The sequence below is a fragment of the Vombatus ursinus genome, unplaced genomic scaffold (assembly GCF_900497805.2).
Source record: "Vombatus ursinus unplaced genomic scaffold, bare-nosed wombat genome assembly UNPS02009062.1, whole genome shotgun sequence".
NCBI classification, from domain to species: domain Eukaryota; kingdom Metazoa; phylum Chordata; class Mammalia; order Diprotodontia; family Vombatidae; genus Vombatus; species Vombatus ursinus.
Genome location: NW_020948840.1, coordinates 5928062 through 5949875, shown reverse-complemented (window position 1 = coordinate 5949875; position 21814 = coordinate 5928062). Strand labels below are relative to the sequence as shown.

Sequence of the window (21814 nt, the reverse complement as noted above, 5' to 3'; positions counted from 1 at the left end):
ATTTTAGGAAAAAATTTAGGACATTTTTGTGTGAGCAGTGTCCAAGAAGGACACTGGGAGCTGAGGCTTCCAGCTGCTGTTGCCATACCAGCTTAGGTTTCTTGTTTAAGAAGGCTAACTAACTATGGTCTTGTGTTGCAGAAGTGGTATCGCCACTATTGTGCCGTAGCTGATGACAAGCTGTCCTTCAGTGATGTTATAGAGCAGAACGCAGAGGAGGATTCAGTAAAGGTATGGGAAAAGGGCAGATTTTCCTACAGATCTGAATGAGGAAGGGGACCCTTCTTCCCAGTTCTGTCTCTGGCCCCTCTTTGTTCTGTCTGAGCAGTTTGTTGACACAATGGATAGAGCTCTGGCCCTGGAGTCAGGGATACCTGAGTTAAAATTTGGCCTCAAAAACTTATTAATTGTATGACCATGGGCAAGTCACTTAACCTTTCTTTGCCTTAGTTTCCTCATCTGTAAAATGGGGTAATGATGGCACCTACCTCCCAGGGTTGTCGTGAAGGTCAAATGAGATACTAATTGTAAAGCACTTAGCACAGTGCCTGGTATATAGTAAGCCCTATATAAAGTGTTATCATCATTATCATCATTTTTGTGTTCTTTGAGGGCAGTAACGATAGACTTCTGAGCGTCAAAGTAGAAGAGCTCAGGATGGACAGGCAGGGCCTGAGTCACTTCTGTGTCACTAAAGAGATCCAGCAGCTTTTAGGACAATATCACTGCCCTTATTTTTCTTACCTATTTTCACAGCCTTTTCCAACAAAACCAGAAATTCTTGTTTTTACACTCGAGGCCTGAATAGCCTTTCTCCTGCTTTGCTGGACTTCCCATTGTTGTCACTAGGTGGGGGTGTCCTCATGGTGAATTAAATAAAGCACTCTGCTTTTGCTCAGTATCGTAGTCCTCATTCTTCCTAGCTCAGGTGATTGTGGTAGCTAAACCACTGTTTATGCCCCAGGTTTTTTTTTTTCCATGAGCTTCCAACCCCATAATAAGGGACTTAACTGTGCACTATGGCAGAGCCCCAAGGTCCTGCTTCTTCAGGCAGAACCCCAACCATGTGCCCAGAGAGGATTCAGCCCCGGGGCCTGATTGAGTGAGCACAGCTTGTATTTGTTGATTTACTTTGAGTCTAATTGAAAATGGCACATTGAGACAAGAGATTTCAGGTAGCAATAGCTCTGGGGGAGAGGTTGGCTTGTTTGGCTGTCAGGCTATATTCCTAGAACCAGATAGCATAGAAAAAGCAAAAACAAACATATTTGTGTCCAGGGTGCAACAGCCACACAGGGCCTGAGGAAAGCAGCTGGGCCCCAGCCATTAGGTAATAGACAGGCTTAACGGGCATTTTGTTAACTTAGACAACAAAGGGTGGTAAGCACAGCACCTTTCCAAGGTAACACTGTGGAGATGAACACCGTGTTTTCATGTTGGAGTCACATAAAAAGTTCTCTGGCCTGGAAGCCCCTGTAACTTGACCACCTTTTATGATCTAGGATGTAGCACAGACTGACCTGCATTTTGGTGAGAAGTGGTTTCATAAGAGGATGGAGAAGAGGACCAGTGCTGAGAAACTGCTGCAAGAATACTGTGCTGAAACCGGGGCCAAGGATGGAACCTTCTTAGTCCGTGAAAGTGAGACTTTCCCCAACGACTACACACTGTCCTTTTGGTAATTTCATTTACTTTATTCATTTAACTGGTATTCATTGAACATTTTCTCTATGCAGTGCCAAATTTGGGCTAGGGCCTCTTAGGGGTAGAGAGATGAATAAGAGGTGCTTTCTGCCCTCCATGAACTTAAAATATAGTTGAATTTATTTTCTTTAGGAATTTGCATAATTGCAGGCCCCTAATTATCCCAAAAGGCAGCAAGTATGGTGAATAGAGTCAGTGAGGATTTGGGATCAAATCACACCCCTGACACATACTGTCTTTGTGACTCTGGGCAAGTCACTTCATCTGTCAGGACTCAGGCAACTTTCTCATTCTCTAAGTAGCAGAGCAGTTGGAGATTTTCATTGGTAGAGGGAATTTCCTCACTGGGAATTTCCTGTGCCAATGAAATCACAGGTCCAATTAAACAAAACAAAACGACCATATTTTTCAGCTCTGTGTTTCAACAGACCAATGGTTCAGCACTTCCAAATAAAGTTCTCAAAGTCACTTTCCTTGTTTGTCATCACTACCTTTTCTAGCAGTGTCCCAACAAACAATCAGAATAATAATATCCCTTAGTCAAGGTTTTATTTCCTGGCAGTCCCCTTCAAGTTGCAGTCTTGAGGAATGAGCACACTGTCTTAAAGTGAGGGCTTACTAAACTCCCCTGACTAAAGCTATGGAGACAAAAAGCTGAATTTTGCTTTTGTATGCAAGTTAAATTTCCTTTGATCATAAGATCATATATCTATGAATTTTCCAGAATTATTCAATTCATTTCAGCAAACATTTTTTTATTTTTGGTGAGGCAGTTGGGGTTAAGGGACTTGCCCAGGGTTACATAACTAGTGAGTATTATGTGCCTGAGGCTGGATTTGAACTCAGGTACTCTTGACCCCAGGGCCAGTGCTCTATCCACTGAGCCACTTAGTTGCCCCCTCAGCAAACATTTATTAAAGGCCTACTGTACATGTAGCACTGGAGTATCAGGGGCTACAAAGACAAAACATTTAAAAAGTTCCTACTGTTCCTGTCTCTTGGAGGATGTGACAAGTCCACAGATAAAGTAAATATGAGGTACTTTGAGAAGGGAGAGAGCCTGCTCAGAAACCTTAGTATCTAATCAGGTGCAAGTATGGATGCCCTTGGATGTTGGTTTTGGATATGGAAGACAAGGCCTGGTCTGTAGAGGAGAGATTGAATACCTTTGCTTAGTAAATAAAATGACTGGGCCATTGCCAGTTGTCCTGACATATTTCTTGCCCCTGGCCTCTGATGACTCTGAAGGAGAGAGTGAGGCTGATGACTTTGCACAGCCCTGCTTCACTTAAATCCAATTCACTTACAAGTGAAGACATCACCCTCCTGATGTCATTGGTCGTCTTTGAGAATGAAGGACGAACAAAAACAATAGGTAAAATGAGGAGTCGATGGAAGTGATAGGACAGTTAACACAGCTGTGGTAGCCTCCATAGTTTTCACTGTTGTGTAGTCTTGTCTCACCTAATATGAATCCAGCTGTACAGAAACATATCTTATTCATTCTCACATGTATTATTTTTTCCTTATTCATTCATTCATTTTAGCACCCAACCTGTGATTTCATTTAGGGAATTCTCAGTGAGGAAACATCTTCTCCCAAAGCAAGTTAGCACCTGCTCTGCAACTTACAATTTAGGAGAGTTGCTGATGTAGTTATGTGTGGGGAGCTAGATACATACATCTATACATACGTATATAATCAGTATGTTTAACTTTTTTATGTCATGGAGTCCTTTAATAATCTGGTGAAGCCTATGAACCTGTTCTCAGAATGATATTGAATGCATAAGATAAAATACATAGGAAACAAATTATATTGAAATATAGTTATCAAAATATTTTGAAAAATCCATGGGCTCCAGGTTAAGAACTCTGAGTGTCTGTGTATATCTATATGTGTACATATTTGTGTGTTCTATTTAAGTGTAAAAATGGAGCGGCTTGGTGGTACAGTGGTTAGAGCAGGGCTTAGAGTCAGGAAGATCTGAGTTTAAATCTGGCCTCAGATACCTATTAGCTGTGCGACCCTGGGCAAGTTACTTAACTCTGTTTGCTTCAGTTTCCTCATCTGTAAAATGAGCTGGAGAAGGAAATGACAAACCACTCCAGTATCTTTGCCAAGAAAATCCCAAATGAGGTCATGAAGAGTTGGACACAACTGAAATGACTGAACAATAGATATAGATGTTTATGTATATCTGTATACATACACACAAACATTAGAAGCAGCATGGCATACGAGACAGAATGCCTTGAAGTCAGGAAGATCTGAGTTCAAATTCCATCTTGCTAGCCTGGTGACCCTGAGCAAGTCATTTAGCCACTGTGTGTTTTAGCTAACTACCTACTTAATCTACTAAGTCACAGATGAATTAAGGTTTCCTTTGGTGAAGGGAGTTCCTAGAATAGGAGTTTCCCAAAGGTGATGAAATCACAGCCTTGTAGGTTCATGCAATCAATCAACAAACATTTACTTAAGCACTTATGTGCCAGGTACTCATTCTCTCAGAGGAGTCAATGTGTACAAATAGATGTCTATACTATATATATATGATATATATATTATATATATTTGTATGCATATATATGTGTGTGTATGTGTATGTGTATACACACATATAAGTATATATATTAACAAGGTGGCATAGGGACAAAGAGTACCATACCTATACTTGTTTGGGTAGAATTAATATATTTGGAGTCTCCTTGTTTGATTTTTTTGAAAGTAAGTTTTCCTTTTTAGATGGAAGCCTTGAAAGTGATGTGGCCTGACAGATACATCCCTTCCCTTTTCAGGAGATCAGGCAGAGTCCAGCACTGTCGAATACGGTCGACTCTTGAGGGAGGAGCCATGAAGTATTATTTGACTGACAACCTCATGTTCAACAGCATCTATGACTTGATCCAACACTACCGAGAAGCCCACCTGAGATGTGCTGAATTTGAGCTTCGTCTGACAGACCCAGTGCCCAACCCCAATCCTCATGAATCAAAAGCGTATGTCTGGCTATGTGCTCTGGCTATGTGCTCTGGCTATGTGCTCAAAAGTGTGTGTGCTCTGTGGGGTTCCATGTTGGGCTTAGTTACAGTCTCCTGGGGTGGTGGAGCTCCAGAAATGTTTGCATGCAGACGTCTCATCCCATCAATAAACAGATGTGGGGTATGGAAGGAAGCACATAGAGAGTAAGGCAAATGGTGGAGCCAGGAAAGCTCAATACCAATCATCCAAGGCTGCTCAAGAACCTTTGTTGCTCCTTTAAATTCATGCAGAGGGGTCTAATGCTCTCTTAGCATCTACCTAATGGTTTCTAAATGCTTTACTTTTCTCTCTTATGGATAAAACAACATGGGGTTTGGTTTCCAGAGGTTAATTATGGCATGGAATTTCTTCTTAACAGAGTTCCTTGCTCTTCTCTCTGAAAATGAAAAAATCCAGTCTTTCCCTTAGTTTTTATCTGTACGTTGAACCAAAGATTGGTCCTGCCTTCTGATGTTGAGAATGGAGGAAAATAAACCTCAAACAAAGAATCATTACTCTGCTAAAATTCAGGTTACCAAGCAGCTCATGTTGGATAATCCCTCTTGTTTTTAAAACTATTCCTGCATTCCCTTGTGGGTTCTTTCTTTTTTTGCCTTCTTTTGCTTTCCTTCTTTAAACACATACATATACACACACATACACGCATGAAAACAACCAAATCCTTCTGGCTGTACCCTTTGCCTCATGTTTTTCAGGACAGAAGCTGCAGCTAATGTGCCATTCTGTGATAACCAGCATGGCAGTTCTGGGCTGTATTGTTTTGTAACGATAAGCTGATTTATTCTGTGTTGCTTTAAGCAGACAAGCCATGCTGATGTTTTACCCAAGAATTTGATATGTTGCTGTATTCTTTTCCCTAAACTGCTGTCATGTGAGGCAAGATGGGGAAATCTAATACATAATTTATATGGTAATTTCTGAGACTATAATTTAGGAAACACCGCCACCCGTTACTCTGGCTGACTGGCAAGTTGACAAGCTTTAGAATCTCTCGTCTATCTTTCTCCCCCACCCGCCCCCAATGCCATGCTGCAGTTGGTACTATGATAGCCTGAGCAGAGGAGAAGCTGAAGACATGTTGATGAGAATTCCCCGAGATGGAGCCTTCCTGATTAGGAAAAGAGAAGGGGGAGATGCATATGCCATTACTTTCAGGTAAGTGTATGGGCAAACCCATATATAGTGAACAGCTCATTGGGAGGTTAAGTGAGCAAAAGTCATGGAGTCTTCTAGCTGTCATTAAATAGGACTTATATCTTCAGTGGATTCCCTTTGGCTTTCTTGGACAGTTTATGTGAAAAGAGTGAATTTTTATGAAGTCTTCCCCATGAAAAACCACAAAACTTTTTAGATGATTCTCCCTATAATTCTTAGAGAACAGAGAATCTTTCTTTCCCATTGATATTCTCTAACTTATGTTGAAGAAAATGAATGAGTTTTAAAGGTTATCTGGCCTCTGACTGCCAAGATCTCTCAACCTTTGACACAGGCATGCTTCAGAAAATAGGGAAGAGTTCAGAAAGTATTGTACTCATCACTGACCAACCCTTTGGTACAATGTACTAAGTGCCTAAAATCTCAAGCTACTTGTGACACAGCTATTATGCTTAAGATTTTACTTAGAACATGAGTAAAGGACAAAAACAGACACTCAGGACAAGCCACTTTTGTAATAGGAGTCTCCAAAATGCACATTGCTCTTCCCCAAAGTGATCTCACCTGACTCTCATGCTCTCTCTTCACATACCACGCTACATGGGTCAACCCAATACTAGTCCAAAAGTTTGGGTTCTCCCTGTTTTTCTCTGCTGCCTACAGGGAGCTTTACAGTGAGAGAGAAGCTGGTTCCTTCCTTAAGACTACTAACAGTTAGCTGCTACTTTCTTAAGAAACTGATAATAAAGATTAAAAGAGAGATGTTGGTATAGTTTGATACTATACAATTGCATCTTTGTTATCTAGAAGCTTATTATCTGGCAGTTCAATGTTTCATAGCACAATCTTAAAGTAAGATCCATAATGGTAACCCCAGAGCCTGATATGCAACTCCAGTGCCTCTTTAATCCTCAAAGAAAGAGAAGATTGTTGACATTGTCTCGGTGTACTTTACTGTATTCTGATTCTCTACAAATGGCGGACATATATGTATATGGCCTTTGTGAGTTCTTTTTGTCCTGGACCCTCCCATTCTCCATTGGTGTAGGGGAGCTGAGCTTATTGTTGCCTTTCAGGGACTGTTTGGATATATTTGTTCAGGGTCTTTGGTTGGTCCTTTTGAGTTTTCTGGAGGCTTGGAAAGAGGAGGTGTTACAAAGTGGATCTTGACTTATAGACACCATACTTTTTTTTACTATGTGTGATCTTAGAAATGTGGTCATCTCTCCAATTGTACACATCTCAGCCTATCCATTCCTTTTCATACTGTAGTCTATGGTTTCCCACAAACGTTCCAAAGATACTCTATCCAATGTACAGGAGCCATTCCTCAAGGTCTTTTTTCATTTCATAGGATTTACTTCTGTTATCCTTTATTTTTATTATATGAATGGCTCATATTCTTTTATACTCTTACACTTTCCTGGTTGATGTCATTTATGTAGTTCATTGGAATATGCTGTAGCTTGCTTACCGCCACATTTACCCTTTGGGTCACACATGATTCTGATTCTTCAGAGATTGTAGCAATCCATGATTTGTAACTATATTTGAGCATATTAGAATCAAAAGATGGGTTTTTTCACTTAGGATCTCTGCTTGGGATTACTGAAGCCACTATATGATTTCCCAGATGAAATCCACCTCACTGCCTTCCATTAGACACCATTGTCTAATAATAGTACCTTATATATCATAGAATCTCAAAGTTGGAAGTTATCTCAGGGGCCTTTTAGTCCAATGCATACCTGAAAAGGATTCTCATCTATAACACACTGGCCAAATGGTAGACTTCTAAGTGAGAGTAACTCACTACCTTCTGAGGCACCCAATTTATAATTAGAAAACACTGTCACATCCATTATCTCTCATTGGATACTTACAGTGACCTTTTGACAAAGGTAGGCCAAGTGTCATTATTCCTTTCACTTTACAGATGAGGAAACTTGGGCTGATAGAGGTGAGGTAATTTACCTAATGGTGACCCAGCTGGCACAAGTTTTGGCCCTTGGAGAACGAGCTGGTGAAGGGAAAAGGAACAGGAGGAAAACCAGACATTTCAGGGTGGTTCCACCCTTCTTTTTTCCCTGTTGCTCTGGAAAGCTATAGTCAGGTTTCTTTGTCTTTGACATAGTGAACTGGGACCCTCCTGTATGTAAGACCTAGTGAAATTAGTCCTTTATAGTATTGTTTTCTATTTTTGAGGCTATTTATTTTTCCTAGAAGATAGATTTTTGTAACTTTTATTTTCTCCTATTGATGTTAGGTAAAGGAACTTGGGGGAAATGAAGTTTGGGAGAAGTTATGGTAGGTAGTGTGACATCTCATTTCAGAGAAAATTGTGTACAATTTTAATGCATATTGACTTGATGAAGTTCTGAGGTTTGATGACTTCAGAGACATAGTATGGTATGATGAAAAGACCTCTGGGGTCTAAAGATGAACCAATTGAGTTCTGGCTCTGACATTTAGCTGTGGGACTAGGGGCAGGTCTTTAACATTTTCTTGGTCCTTCCATCTATAAAACAGGTTAATAATACTTAGACTGTCCTTTAACTAACATTTATATCATGCCTCATTACTGTTACTTGGCAATTTTCTCATGTGGATCAAGAATATTTGTAGTGAAACTTTTATTTCATTTTATTTTTTAAGGGAGATTGATTGTTATGGTTAGATGTCTTTGGAATTATCTCACAACTCTGATGGATCACATATCTTAGGTTTAGAACCCAAAGGGACCTCATAAACCATCTGGTCACCCCAGATAAAAAAACTGAGGCCCAGGGAGGGTTAAATGACTGAAATGAGGGTAAAAGTGTCATACAGCTTAAGTGGCATGACTGGGATTTGAACTCAGATCATCCAACTCCAAATCTAGCCTTCTTTTCCATGCCCCATGCTGCCTCTCATAGTTTACTTGTTGAGAACCATTCTGAGAAAGTTCCAGGAATTCACTTCCTTTTTCTGAGGCCTGGTCTCTTCATGTTGACTCCTCTTGCCCAGGAATATGTTCTGGAATCACTGATTGATGGTGAAACTCCAAGTCTTAAAGCATTGGTTGAGGGAAGGGAGAATGTTTTGGGCTCTTCAGCTGTTGTGGAAGTTATACCTATGTTCGCCTCCCTGTGAAATCCTGTCTCTCCAGAGCCAAGGGAAAAGTGAAACATTGCCGGATTAACAAAGATGGACACCACTTTGTGCTGGGGACATCTGCTTACTTTGAAAGTTTGGTGGAATTGGTCAGCTACTATGAAAAGCATGCACTCTACAGGAAAATGAGACTGCGCTATCCCGTGACTCCAGAGTTGCTGGAGCGTTACAACACCGTGAGTGATCCTCTTTTCTGGGATTCAGTGCAAGAAAAATGTCATCTAATTAAATCTGATAGACTCACTTTGGGTGAGAAGTTTGTTCTGTACGTCTTTGAAGTTTTGGAGCCAAAAGCCTATGATTGCCAGGTCTCAAGCCTGGCGTGGAGGTTACTGTCAAATTGCTTTGTGTTGCCATGTGTCCACAACCTTCACAAGGGATCACAGATTCAGAGCTAGAAGGGGCCTCAGAGGCTATCTAAACCGGAGCTGTCAAACTCACAAACTTATTATTTAACCTATAGGAATGGGCCAAAGAAGATAGAAAGGCACTTCCAGAAGTAAAATTTTCTGTAACAATTCACACAAAATGGCATAAAGCTTCAGTAAATGGGGGAGGTGTGCATTTGGAGAAAAGAATGCTATTGTCTGGCCTGCCCCAGTGCTTGATGACAAAGCAAGTCAGATGAAGTTAAGACTTTTCTCAGCATTGATCCAATTGTTGGGTGTGGTAGACAAACCTAGAAACCAGCATCCTTAAACCTGTGATCCAGGACCATTTGACTACTTGAAAATTATGTACTTACTGGCTGAGGAAAGCCGCATATGTGGTCCCTTTCCTAGTTCCCTTCTCTTCTCTTCATCATCCTTTCTATGGCCTTTTTTTTTTTATCACTTCTTTCTCCCCTAACTCCCCGTCCCTGGTTCAGTCTAGCTCTGACTGCAAATGCGTGCTTTTTTATTACTCCTTATACCCCACTCCTCTCCCTCCCCTTGTATGTCCCCATCTTCTGCCTAACAGGACCTCTTTCTTCTCTACTGTGAAAGGTGAATGAATTGTTTTTAGATTTCCTCCTGATATTTCTTACCTTCTTTCACCTCTCAAAATGTTAGACAGCATGTTCCATGCACATCTGTCCTGTGTAAGCCTCTCTTCTAATAATGAATGTCAGGACTTTCTGGTTGCTGCAGCTCTGAATTCAGCTTGAGATCTAGATCTCAATCTATACAAGAGTGGATAAAAACAAAAAGGTTTATGAAATGTGTTCTTCATAGTAAATCTGTGAGGTAAATAGTATTACTATTTTCACTTGAGATGGAGCAGTGGATAAAGTACTGGGCCAGGAGTCAAGAAGGCCCGAGTTCAAATCCAACCTCAAAAGCTTAATAGTTGTGTGATTCTCTCCAAGTCACTTAACCTCTCTCTGCCTCAGTTTCCTCATTTATAAAATGGGAATCATAAAAACAATTATCTCCCAGGGTTATTGGGAGGATCAAATGAGATAATATTTCTAAAGTTCTTTGTAAAAGTTAAAGCACTATATAAAAGTGCTATGTAAATGCTAATATAATAGTAGTAATGGTAGCTGACATTCATATAGCACTTGCTATGTGCCAGCCACTGTACAAAGCACTTTAGAAACATAAACTCTATATTGTTGTTGTTCAGTTGTTTCAGTCATGTCTGACTCTTTGTGACTCCATTTAAGGTTATCTTGGCAAGAGTGGTTTGCCATTTCTTTCTTTAGCTGATTTTATAGATGAGGAAACAGAGGCAAACAGAGTGAAATGACTTGCCTAGGGTCACAGAGCTAGTAAGTGTCCGAGAGGCCAGATTTGAACTCAGGTATTCCTGACTCTTGACCTGGAACTCTCTCCGCTGCCCCACTTAGCTGTCCCAAACTCTATATTATCATCTTCATTTTATAAATGAGGATGTTAAGGCTAGCATTATATGACTTGCCTAGTCACCTCGCTAATAAATATTCGAGTAAGTATTTGAAGCTTGAGGCAGATTGTAGGTTTCCCCTCTGTTGTGGTTTTCTAGGCTGGATGACCGTTAGTTATGTATGTTGTAGAGGAGATTCTTTTGTAGGCATGGGTTGTTTTAGAAGGCTATTGAAGTTCTTTCTAACTCTGAAATTCTGTGGTTTGGTAACTCCCAAATCCAGCTGGTTCTGTTCCACTACACTGCTTCGTGAGGCATAGAGATCTTATATATTTGAAAGTCCTATTTTCTAGTCTTCTATTGTGTGTGCGTGCATATATGTGTGTATGTGTGTGTGTGTGTGTGTTCAGGTTAAGTTTGTGATCATCGCTGAATTCCACAATTAACCTTTCTGTGGACTGTATCAGTTTTCATGAAAAACTGCCAGATTTTCACATGGTCTGTTAGCTCCAGGAACATCTGTGATTCTCCTCTTGTCTCCACCCATGACTACCTCTTGTGGGTTGTTAACTCCCTTGCCAGATTCTATATATCCGTTCTGTGTTCTCCCAAGGGAGAAGAAGCTACCAGATGCTAATTGCCATCACATTACATGCAAAGAATACCAGGAGAGCATAATGTATCTTTCCATTTTAAAATATTTTCTTGATTTCTTCTTTTCCAGGAAAGGGACATAAATTCACTCTATGATGTCAGGATGTATGTGGATCCCAGTGAAATTAACCCCTCAACGGTACAGTGTTTACTTTTCTTTAATTTAAAAAAATATTGTTCCTTATTTAGAATGTTGTGGAGAAAAATAAACATGGGAGAAATGAAAATCAAACTTTCCCCAGAAATGAGATGTCAAACTGTCAGACACATACGATCCCAATGCAGCTTTGGTTTACTGAAATCCCAGGGTTTGATTGAGAAGGTTTAGGTAAAATGATTTATAGTTAAGTTTTTATAATTTGGACATATGAATTATATTGGCTGATAATATTCATTAAATGTCTGGTTCTCTGATCTTCTGTCCCCCAATGAGAATGTTAACTGTTGTTCCATGTCCGGTTTGTCATGTGGGTTCACACCCCAACAGCTGCTGGCCATGGTCTTTTCCTTGTCCATTCTGCCTCCAGCCCCATCTCTCATGTAGACAAATGAATTTTTGTTGTTGTTTTCACCCTGCCTCTAGGGTGAAAATTAATGAGCACATTAAATGTGCTCATTAAGTGGCATTATTAGAATTCTGAAATTGTATTGAAAAATACAGTGATATTATGTGGAAGTGTAAGGGATGAATTCCTAAAAACTGAGGTTAAATTGAGTGACATATTAAATGTACTCTAGGGAGTTTCCTCTTTGAGGGATCTTAATGGTTTCTCCAGAGGATAGGACTAGGAGAAATGGGTAGAAGTAGCAAAGAACTAGCAAATCTAGGTTTAATGTCAGGAACCACCTTCCTAAGAGCAGTAAATTGAGGGGCAGCTAGGTGGCGCAGTGGATAGAGCACAGGCCCTGAAGTCAGGGGGACCTGAGTTCAAAGCTGGCCTCAGACCAAACACTTGACACTTAACTAGCTGTGTGACCCTGGGTGAGTCACTTAACCCCAATTGCCTAAAAACAAAAAAAAAAGACCAGTAAATTGGGCTGCTTGGGAGGGGTAGCAGGTTGCTTCCCATGAAGGTCTTCAGGCAAAGTCTGGATGACCATTTATTGAGTGTGTTCAAGAAGAGTTTCTTTTTGAGGGAGAGTTAGGACTAACTGGTCTCTGAGTCCCTTCTCCCTTAAAAGTTCTGTGATTCTGAATCATTTCTTAATAAATGAAGACTTTTTTTTTAAGCAGAGTGGTCACTTCTCCCTCCTTCCTCCTCAGTTTTGGAAGTTCATATTTAATTTTGCTGAGTTGTTTAAAACCAAGAAGATCTACTAGCATATTTATATAGTACCTTTCCTTCTGAAATCTCAGAGCTTATTGACATGGGCTCGATGCTCAGTGCATGTAGGCACTTTCAAGTCTACTTCTATGAATCTCGGGGGGGGGGTTCTTTATATCTGGCACCCACCCTTGGAGAATAAGAACTGAGAAAAAATCTCTTAGAGAAAGGCTGTAGGATTTGGGGCCATAGTAATGAACTCATTCTTGAGTTCCCTGCTTGTTTTTGCTCAGCCCTGATCATACCCAGCACCAACCAAGGAAGTCTGCAGTAGGAATTCATAGTGTGTCATGGGAGAATCTTGTTTTTCTTGTCTTTGCCTCCCAGTCATGTTCTGAGGAAGGGAACAGATTGCTGGAATGCTGCCCATGGTACATGCGCCCAGATAAGTTGCTTTACTCAAGTTATGAGTAAAAGAATTTAAAAGGTGAAAGAACTGTTGCATTGTCAGAAAATACAGTTTCCTTGAGAATTTCCCAAATCTTACCACTGCCAGCAGGGACATGGAGCTGACTTGACCATTTCTGTATTGTGTCTTTCCCTTTATGCATGTGTTGGGAAAAGGGATGATGACAGCTGCTAATTCCGCCGCTGCCAGTGTTTAGGTGAATGATCTGAGTCCCAGCAGCTCGGCATCCACATGGGGAAATACTTAGACAGCATTGGCCTGTGCTCAGGCCAATAGATGTTACTACACAGCCTTGAAGCAAAGCCTTCTCAGTCTTAATGAGAAGGATGTCAAATGGCTCCAGAAGCTGGACTTTTTGATTGGGACCTAACCAGCCTCCCCTCCATTTCCTTTGTTTCTCCCTGCCTCCCTTCCCCTCCCCTGCCTCACTGATTACTTTTTCTTTTCATTAAAAGCCCCAGAGAACTGTGAAGGCTTTATATGACTACAAAGCCAAGCGTGGGGATGAGCTCAGCTTCTGTCGGGGGGCCCTCATCCACAATGTCTCCAAGGAGCCTGGTGGCTGGTAAGACTGTGCCCCACATAGGCTCCTCCTGCTTCAGAGCTTTGCTGAGCCTCCTTTGGCTCTTAGGAACCATGTCAGGCCCAGGGCTGGGCCCCCTGTACCTTTCTCCTGTAGGGTATCCCTGGGGAGCTAGCAAAGTAGGGTGTGTTCTGTTACATAGGTTCTAGCTCAAGGGTGGTTCACCAGCTCTGGCTGAACACTGCCCTTTGGCTTCTCAGGTAGAGCCAATTGGTCCTGGTGGCTTTGCAGGCCAAAAGGTGCCCATGTCAAGTGAATCTCTCTGCAAATGGGGGAGGGGGAGAGAAAGCCACTGCTTGCTTATCTTTTAACCATTAGGGTCCATTCAATAGTGAGCTTTTTCCCCTTTCTTTAAAAAATATCACATTTTTGTTATGTTTTGCTTATGTATCAACTTAATATCTAAATATACCCTTTCTTCCTCCTTAGCAAGCTGTTCCTTATAACTAGGATTTAAAAAGAAAGGGAGAAATCAGTTTTGCAAAACCAGTCAACATATCAATCATATCTGACATGATTATATACTATATACATATGCATATACATACAGATATATACATATATAACGTGTGTGTGTATATATATGAATATAGGTATGAAGCATTAAGAGAATCATAGGAAGATTTACATGAATTGATACAAAGAAAAGAGCAGAACCGGGAAAACAATATAGCTGATGACCGCAGCAGTGTAAATGCTAAGAACAACAAAATTGCATACTATGTAGTTAGAATGATCAAGCCTGCCCTCACAGAACTGAGAAAATGTACCTCCTTCCCTTCTTTGCAGAATGGGGGAACTAAGTACGGAATAATATGTATGTGTGGATGTGTGTGTATATACACACATATGCAAATATACGTATACATGTTCATATTTGTATATGCATATATATATAGTATAAATTTGTATATGCATGTGTATACACACACATACACATATACACATACTTACTATCCATACCTAGTTCCCCCATTTTGTGAAGAAGAGGAGGAGGTACATTTTCTCAATTCTGTGAGGCCAGACTTGATCATTCAATTACATAGCATGCAGTTTTGTTTTTCTTAGGATTTACACTGTTGTGGTCATCAGCTGTAGTTTTCTTCCCGGTTTTGCTTTCTTTTCTCTGTATCAGTTCATATAAGCCTTCCTATGCTTCTTTTATCCCATATGTGTAGTAACAGTCCATTACACTCCTGTACCACAGTTTGTTAAATGAAGTTTTAAGAGTTCATTCATTCAATAGTGAGCCTCTTAAGAGAGGGTAGAGATTAGGGAGTTGGGGTGGGTAGTATCACAAGGCCTTTGTTTTTACCTTTGGGAAGGGCTCAATTCAACCAGTAATTATTAAGTACTTACTATGTGCAAGGCCCTATGTTAGGCACTGAGGTTACAAAGATGGGAAGAACACATAGCACCTGCCCTCATAGGAGCTAACAATCTAATGGGATGTATAGGACATATATGCTAATAAATCTGATACCTGGTTAAGTGTGATAGGTTAAAGGAGTGATCCCTACAAAACACTTTAGGAAAGTCTGAGGACTAAGAGAACACTTTTAGAGAGGAGATGGGAGCACCTCTTGTTCCTCTTAAGCATCCACACCCCCTTATCTTTCTGCCCAAGAGCTCAGGGAGGACTTCTGCTAGTCTTGCCATTCATCTCAGTTTATCCGTAACAGCTCAAACCTTTGGCCTTCTGTTCTGAAGTATTTTAGGGGTTTCTCTCCAACCAGATAAAGCATTAGAGCAGGGGTAGAGGGAGAAAAAAGAGTGATCTTCAGTCCCTGCAGCCACATTTCCCTTTGGAAATTGTCATCCCTAGCGAGCTCTGGCTGCCTTTGACCGGGTAACCAGCTGCAGCTTTTATCTCGCCAGGGAACCAGCACAACAGCTGGGGAAGTAAATGGCTGTGCAGGGATCATTAATACCCTTCACACAAAGGCTTAATAGTCCTGTGCTTTATTTAGGTGGAAGGGTGATTATGGAGGAAGGATTCAGCAATATTTTCCATCTAATTATGTGGAGGACATATCAACAGTTGATTTTGAAGAGATGGAAAAACAGGTGAGCCTGGATAATGGTCACAAGGAAGTTGCCTGTCCCCTTTTATGAACTGTACCAATAGACAGATTTAACTTGAGCTGTCATGTTGTTCTGGCGGAGATTCAACATGAGCAAAATATAGTACAATGAATTCATTATTTCATTTCGTCACCACGCATTTATTAAATGCCAAGCGCTGTGTTCGGCTTTAGAGATACAGAGACAAAAATGAAACAATCCTTGCCCCTGAGGAGCTTTCATTCTACTATGGGGATATGACATGAAGACAGATGGTGAAAACAAAAGGGTAATTTGGGGAGTAGGGGGTAGCTAACCCCTGGAGGAATCAGCAGAGGTCTCTTATTGGATGCAGCACTTCAGCTATGCCTTGAAGGAAGGGAGATATGGCAAAAATGACAAAAATAAAGATTCTAGGCATGGAGGATATCCTATACAAAGGTAACGAGGCAAGAGATGGAATGTTGTATATGGGAAATTCTAAGTAGGTCATTTTGATTGGAATATGGTGTGCATGAAAGGTAGTAATATGTCTGCAAAGACAGGTTAGATCTAGATTGTGAAGGACTTTAAATGTCAACAAAGGAGTTTGAATTTTAACCTAGAAGTAATAAGGAGCCACTGAAGCTTCTTGAGCGTGGGAGTGACATAACTAGATCTATGCATTAGGAATTTCATTTTTGGAGGATGGATTAGAGAGAGGAGAGATATGAGGCAGGGAAACCAATTAAAAGGCTATTACAGTAATCCAAGTGAGACGGCCTGGATTATTCTGGAGTCATTGCAGCCAACCAATTTTGTTTTAATCATGTTGTCCTGGAAGATTTTGAGTGGACAGGATAATTTCCTTCAGATGGAAAATGACTATGGTAGCAACCTGTCCCCTGCTTAAAGTAATCTTACAGATTAAATGCTTCTGCCTCAGTTGTTCTGGCATTAAGTATACCCTGAGAGTAATTAAAGTAGCAAGTAGAACTGAAAGGTGGATAAGATGAGATGAATTAAAGTTTAATATAAGGGTTCATCTATGGTCTAGCATTCTGTTGACTGGAAGGTCTCCATAACCAGAGCTTCTGAATTTTACTACACAGTGTAAATACTGCAGTGGAAAGAGTTCTGGGTATGGAGTCAATGGATCTGGGTTTAAACCCTGATTCCATTACTTGTTACCTTAATGACCCTGGACGAGTTGCTTAGCCTCTCCTGGCTTCAGTTTCCTGTTCTGCTAAACAAGGAGTTAGACTTGATGACTTGTAAGATTCTTTCTAGGTCTAAATCTAGGATCCTATGAATAGTCATTGATGTATTTTTTTAATTAATAAATTTATTTATTTTTAGTTTTCAACATTTACTTCCACAAGATTTTGAGTTCCAAATTTTCACCCCATCTCACCCCTCCCCCCACCCCAAGATGGTATGCATTCTGAATACCCCTTCCCCTAGTTTGCCTTCCCTTCTGTCTCTTCCCCCCTTCTCTTATCCTCTTCCTCTTCTATTTTCCTGTAGGGCAGGATAGATTTCTGTACCCCATTTCCTGTATTTCTTATTTCCCAGTTGCATGTGAAAATTTTTTTTTAAGCATGTGTTTTTAAAACTTTGGGTTCCAAATTTTTTCCCTTCCTCCCTCCCTACCCACCCTCATTGAAAAGGCAAGCAACTCAGTATAGGTTATACATGTGCAGTTAAGTCATTGATATTTGTAATAATGACCTTTGTGCCCTGCAGGGCTAAAAGGGTGTCCTGAACAATTAGAGGGAGACTAAATTAAGCTGCAGATTATTCTAAATATATTTTCTTGTGCTTTAATTCTTTGAAAATTGGGAACCCATAACTTATACATATAGGACTACACATTAGCCAAGATGCCTCATTCCACAGTCATGGAGGATGATGGAGAAGTTGCAAAGAGCAGACTGAATGAAATGGCCCCAGATTTCCTTTAGAGTTCATGATGCACATTTTTGTAAGCTGAAAAATGACCCACTGTGAATGTTTCAGGCCTCTACTAGCAACAAGGTCACTGCAAGCTCTGTGCTTCATTCCTTTTCCATCTGCCTATGGACATATTTATCCTGTAAAGAGGATGAATTTTAAACAGGGCCATGGGCAATGTCTCAGTTCAGTGGTATGATTTTGAATCTGGTTGTGTTTTTAGTGTTCTAGTTAGGAATAATGTGAATTGTTCTTCAGGTTTCTTGAAACTACTCTTGTCTTTCCACAGATTATTGAAGATAACCCTTTAGGATCTCTTTGCAGAGGAATCTTGGATCTTAACACCTATAATGTTGGTGGGTAATCATCATAGTCCTAATCTTTATTGTTAATTCCCACACAGCCTTAAGATCATTCCTGAGGGCAACCTGACAACTTTTGTGATTCCTAAATTTCGTGGCTTATTCTGCCTTCCTATGCTTTTCTAGAAAGTGACCAAAGGGAGCTGGGGAATTGGTGTGAAGGGCCAGACATTGTTTGTTGGGTACAGTAGCATGGGGGCAGGGTCATCAGTGCATGTAGGAGAATGAACATTGTATTATGAGTCAGGAGACGGGGGTTCTGGCTTCTGTTGCCTTCCCCTTAAAGTTTTGTGATTCCTGATCTGGTGCTCTTTCCTACTACTGCTGTCCCCTTAGTAGATATTCTCTTAGGTGGGTTTCATTGTTTTTTTGAATGGATTTTCATCCTTTTCCAATGTTTGAGACAAGCCAGTTCATTTCAGCCTTAGAAAGGAAAGATTTTTTTTTTGGTTATTGTTAATTAATGCCTATTTTCACATTAAGCATAAAATACTTTTTAATGAACTGTTTTTTAGGTCTGTGTTTCTCAATCCAAACTATACTGTGGATTTAATAAATAAAGTATATGCTCATTAAAAATTTATATATGTGTACAGTACACATATATATTTATATTTATGCGCACATGCACATATATAAACATGTATATACACACCTACATATACACATGCATTTTTTACTCCAAGGCAGAAGTGTGCCCTCCATAGCCTTAAGAATGGACAGAAAAAAGGAGGGTTCTGGGAATGTTAAGGGCTGAAGGCCAGGAGGAGCAATCAGCTTTTTAAATATTTAAGTTTTAAGAAGTAATGACCTATGGTAGTAAAAGCTTGGCAGACTGCTGTCTACCACCATGAGCTGGTAATTGAGTAATACACTTTAAGGGGGAAATATACTATTTCTGTTATGGGACTACATCTTTTATTCATGCCCCCCACTCATTTTAAACATACAGGCATATTTGCATACATGTCCTTCTTTGGGTGGGTGACAATTGATGGTATCCATGTTCTTGAGTAACCATATCCCATAAGGAGCACTGCCTCTTGGGAAGGCGACTTGGGGATTGAAGCAGGGTTCGGGTAGTATGAGTGCCCTGGCCTCCTGGAACACTGTTGTTTTTGTTCTCTCCAAGTGAAAGTACCACATGGAAAAAACCAGAAATCATTTGTCTTCATCTTGGAACCCAAGAAACCCAATGATCCTCCCATAGAGTTTGCGACTGACAAAGTGGAAGAGCTCTTTGAGTGGTACCAGAGCATCAGGGAAATCACCTGGAAGAATGCAACAGTGGTATTGAGCTTTGCCATTTGGGTTCTGTTTGTAGGGGTCTAGTGTGACAGCTAAGGCCTTTGAGTAGTGGAATTGTGCCCTAAATTCTTGCTATTCCTGCTAGCATTCAGAGGGAAACTCTTAGCTTTGGATCAGACCCATGTGAGGGTCAACTGCAGACACTGGTGAGCACTAGACTATTAGGTGGAATGATGGCTTTCCAGAGCCTCATGCTTTCATGAGAGTGAAAGGGCAGGGGTAGGGAGGCCTGTTCACCATTGTCAACTAGGTGGTCCATGATTCCATCTGTGTTGGTCAACCCATTTGTATTAAGACAAGCTGCCACCTTAATTTTATGGCTTAATAGGTTCCAAACATTTTGCCAGAGCATGATAATTAGATGGGCCCTAACCATTGAAGGAACCTCTGTTAGAAATCATGACTTTTGAATTAATTGATTATGTATCTAGAGATGTTTGGAGAATATTAAAGTCATTGTCTCTTATAGAGTATGGTAGGAAGGAGAGAAAGGGAGATTTTTAGCTGTTTGACATCTCTTCTCCCTGCCATATAAATGGAAAGGAACTTTTTGAAAAATGGCCATTTTCACAAATGTTGAGCATTAAATATATTTGGAATAACAGAAGGATAAATAATTTCTTAGGTACAGTTAAGTACAAACCAAAGAAGTACTTTGATGGACCTTGTGAGAGCCCTATTTCATCACTGAGGATTTTTCTTATCACTAAATTATATTTTGTAATAAGTTTGTTGATGCCCCTGATCCTAGGTAGAACTTCACCTTAGATGGTCTTAAGGGACCACTTACTGTTCTTAAGTTGTAGTGGATGAATTTCCAACAATAAAGCAGTCATAGGATCATAGATTTAAAGTTGGAAAGGACCTTAGAGGCTGTCTGGTCCAATTCCCCTATTTTACAGATGAGAACACTGAGGCACAGAGAGTTTAAGTTACTTGTCCAATGAACATCACACAGATAGTAAATAGCAGAGCTGGGATTTAATCCGAGGTCCTTTGACTTCAAATCCATTGTCCCTTCCACTATAGCTGTCTTCCTGAACATCTGTCTTCTGCCTCTGTGTTGAATGGGACAGTTTCTGAAACACCATCATGTTTTGTGCTTCCCTTCTGGACTTGTTCATAGGCAACCAGAGCAAATACCCTGTGAGAATCATGGCCATAAGCCACTCCAGAGAGAAGTTTTCCTCATTCAGACCTCTCTGGAGGTGGTCCTTTGATAGTCATCTTGGAGTTGCAGCCAAGTGTCTTTCAAGTCTTAGAATCAGACTGAAGGGCTCTCACACTGAGCTCTTGCTTCACAAGCTGAGGAACTATATCAGGCATGAGGTGGCAGAGCTGTTCAGTGCACACCTGCCCATCTTTGTGGCTCATCTGATCATAGGTATAGGAATGGAATGGACCATGGACCTCTTCTGGCCAACCTTCTTATTTAACAGATGAGGAAACTGACACCTAAAGAGGTTAAGTGAATTACCCAAGGTCACACAGCTATTGAGTTGGGAGAGCTGCCCTAGTTTCAACCAGAATTGAACCTAGTTTGTCTGACTTGAAATCCAGAGGTATATATACATCTTCTCTTTGTGTCCTAAGATAGCAATGCTGCACTTTAAGAGTCGTCGATACTTCAGGGTTTCAACAGTATTCTCTAGAGATCATTCTTAAGGGTCTCCTCACTCATTTTCTCTCCATGTTTTAATGGTTATTAGTCATAGGAATACAAGTCTGTCTTTAACAGACTGAGCTATTCCTTTCCCAGGCTTATACTCTATTTGGGACGATTGAAACCATTTCTGCAGGAGCTGGGTATGTTACTACTGTATGGAAACTTCAGAGGGAATAATCTAAAGGTAGTAGACACTTAAAACACATTTCCATTGTGCCCAAGGCGTTGCTGTGAAAATGGGGCCAAATATAAGATGTAGAAAAGCTTAACTTTGAAAATCATTTATTTGTCGTCTCCTCTGGCTTTCTGCAGTTTTGTTGATGGGATAAAGGGTAATTTCCTTGGAAAGTTCTTTTTTTTCCCCTACTGCTTAATAACCTGAAATCATCCTGGTCACTTAAGCTATCATGTTCTCTCTTTGATCTAAACTACCCCTTAATTGGATTTTACATTCATGTGAACATAAAAAAAATAACCTCGTACTATTATACTTGAGAGCAAAAAATGAGTCACTGGTGTTGACTTTGTACCCACTGTAACCAAAGCTGCTTAGGATTGAAGGTTGTTAGGAGAAGGGGGAGATGTTTGGAAAAAAAGCCTGCTTCTTGTCCTCGATCTGGCTCAACTAA

At 40.5% G+C, this 21814-nt stretch overlaps 1 protein-coding gene across 2 annotated transcripts in view; it reads left to right on the top strand.

Annotated features, from left to right (window-relative positions):
- Nucleotides 1-21814, top strand: part of PLCG2 (phospholipase C gamma 2) — a 162719-nt gene that overhangs the window by 112487 nt on the left and 28418 nt on the right. For both annotated transcript variants that reach the window (XM_027850396.1, XM_027850395.1), the window contains exons 16-25: nucleotides 142-231; nucleotides 1503-1678; nucleotides 4504-4704; nucleotides 5783-5902; nucleotides 9051-9231; nucleotides 11607-11675; nucleotides 13726-13835; nucleotides 15824-15920; nucleotides 18139-18205; nucleotides 19344-19501. In XM_027850396.1, coding sequence (XP_027706197.1) covers nucleotides 142-231; nucleotides 1503-1678; nucleotides 4504-4704; nucleotides 5783-5902; nucleotides 9051-9231; nucleotides 11607-11675; nucleotides 13726-13835; nucleotides 15824-15920; nucleotides 18139-18205; nucleotides 19344-19501 — 1269 coding nt within the window. The remainder of the gene's footprint in view (nucleotides 1-141; nucleotides 232-1502; nucleotides 1679-4503; nucleotides 4705-5782; nucleotides 5903-9050; nucleotides 9232-11606; nucleotides 11676-13725; nucleotides 13836-15823; nucleotides 15921-18138; nucleotides 18206-19343; nucleotides 19502-21814) is intronic.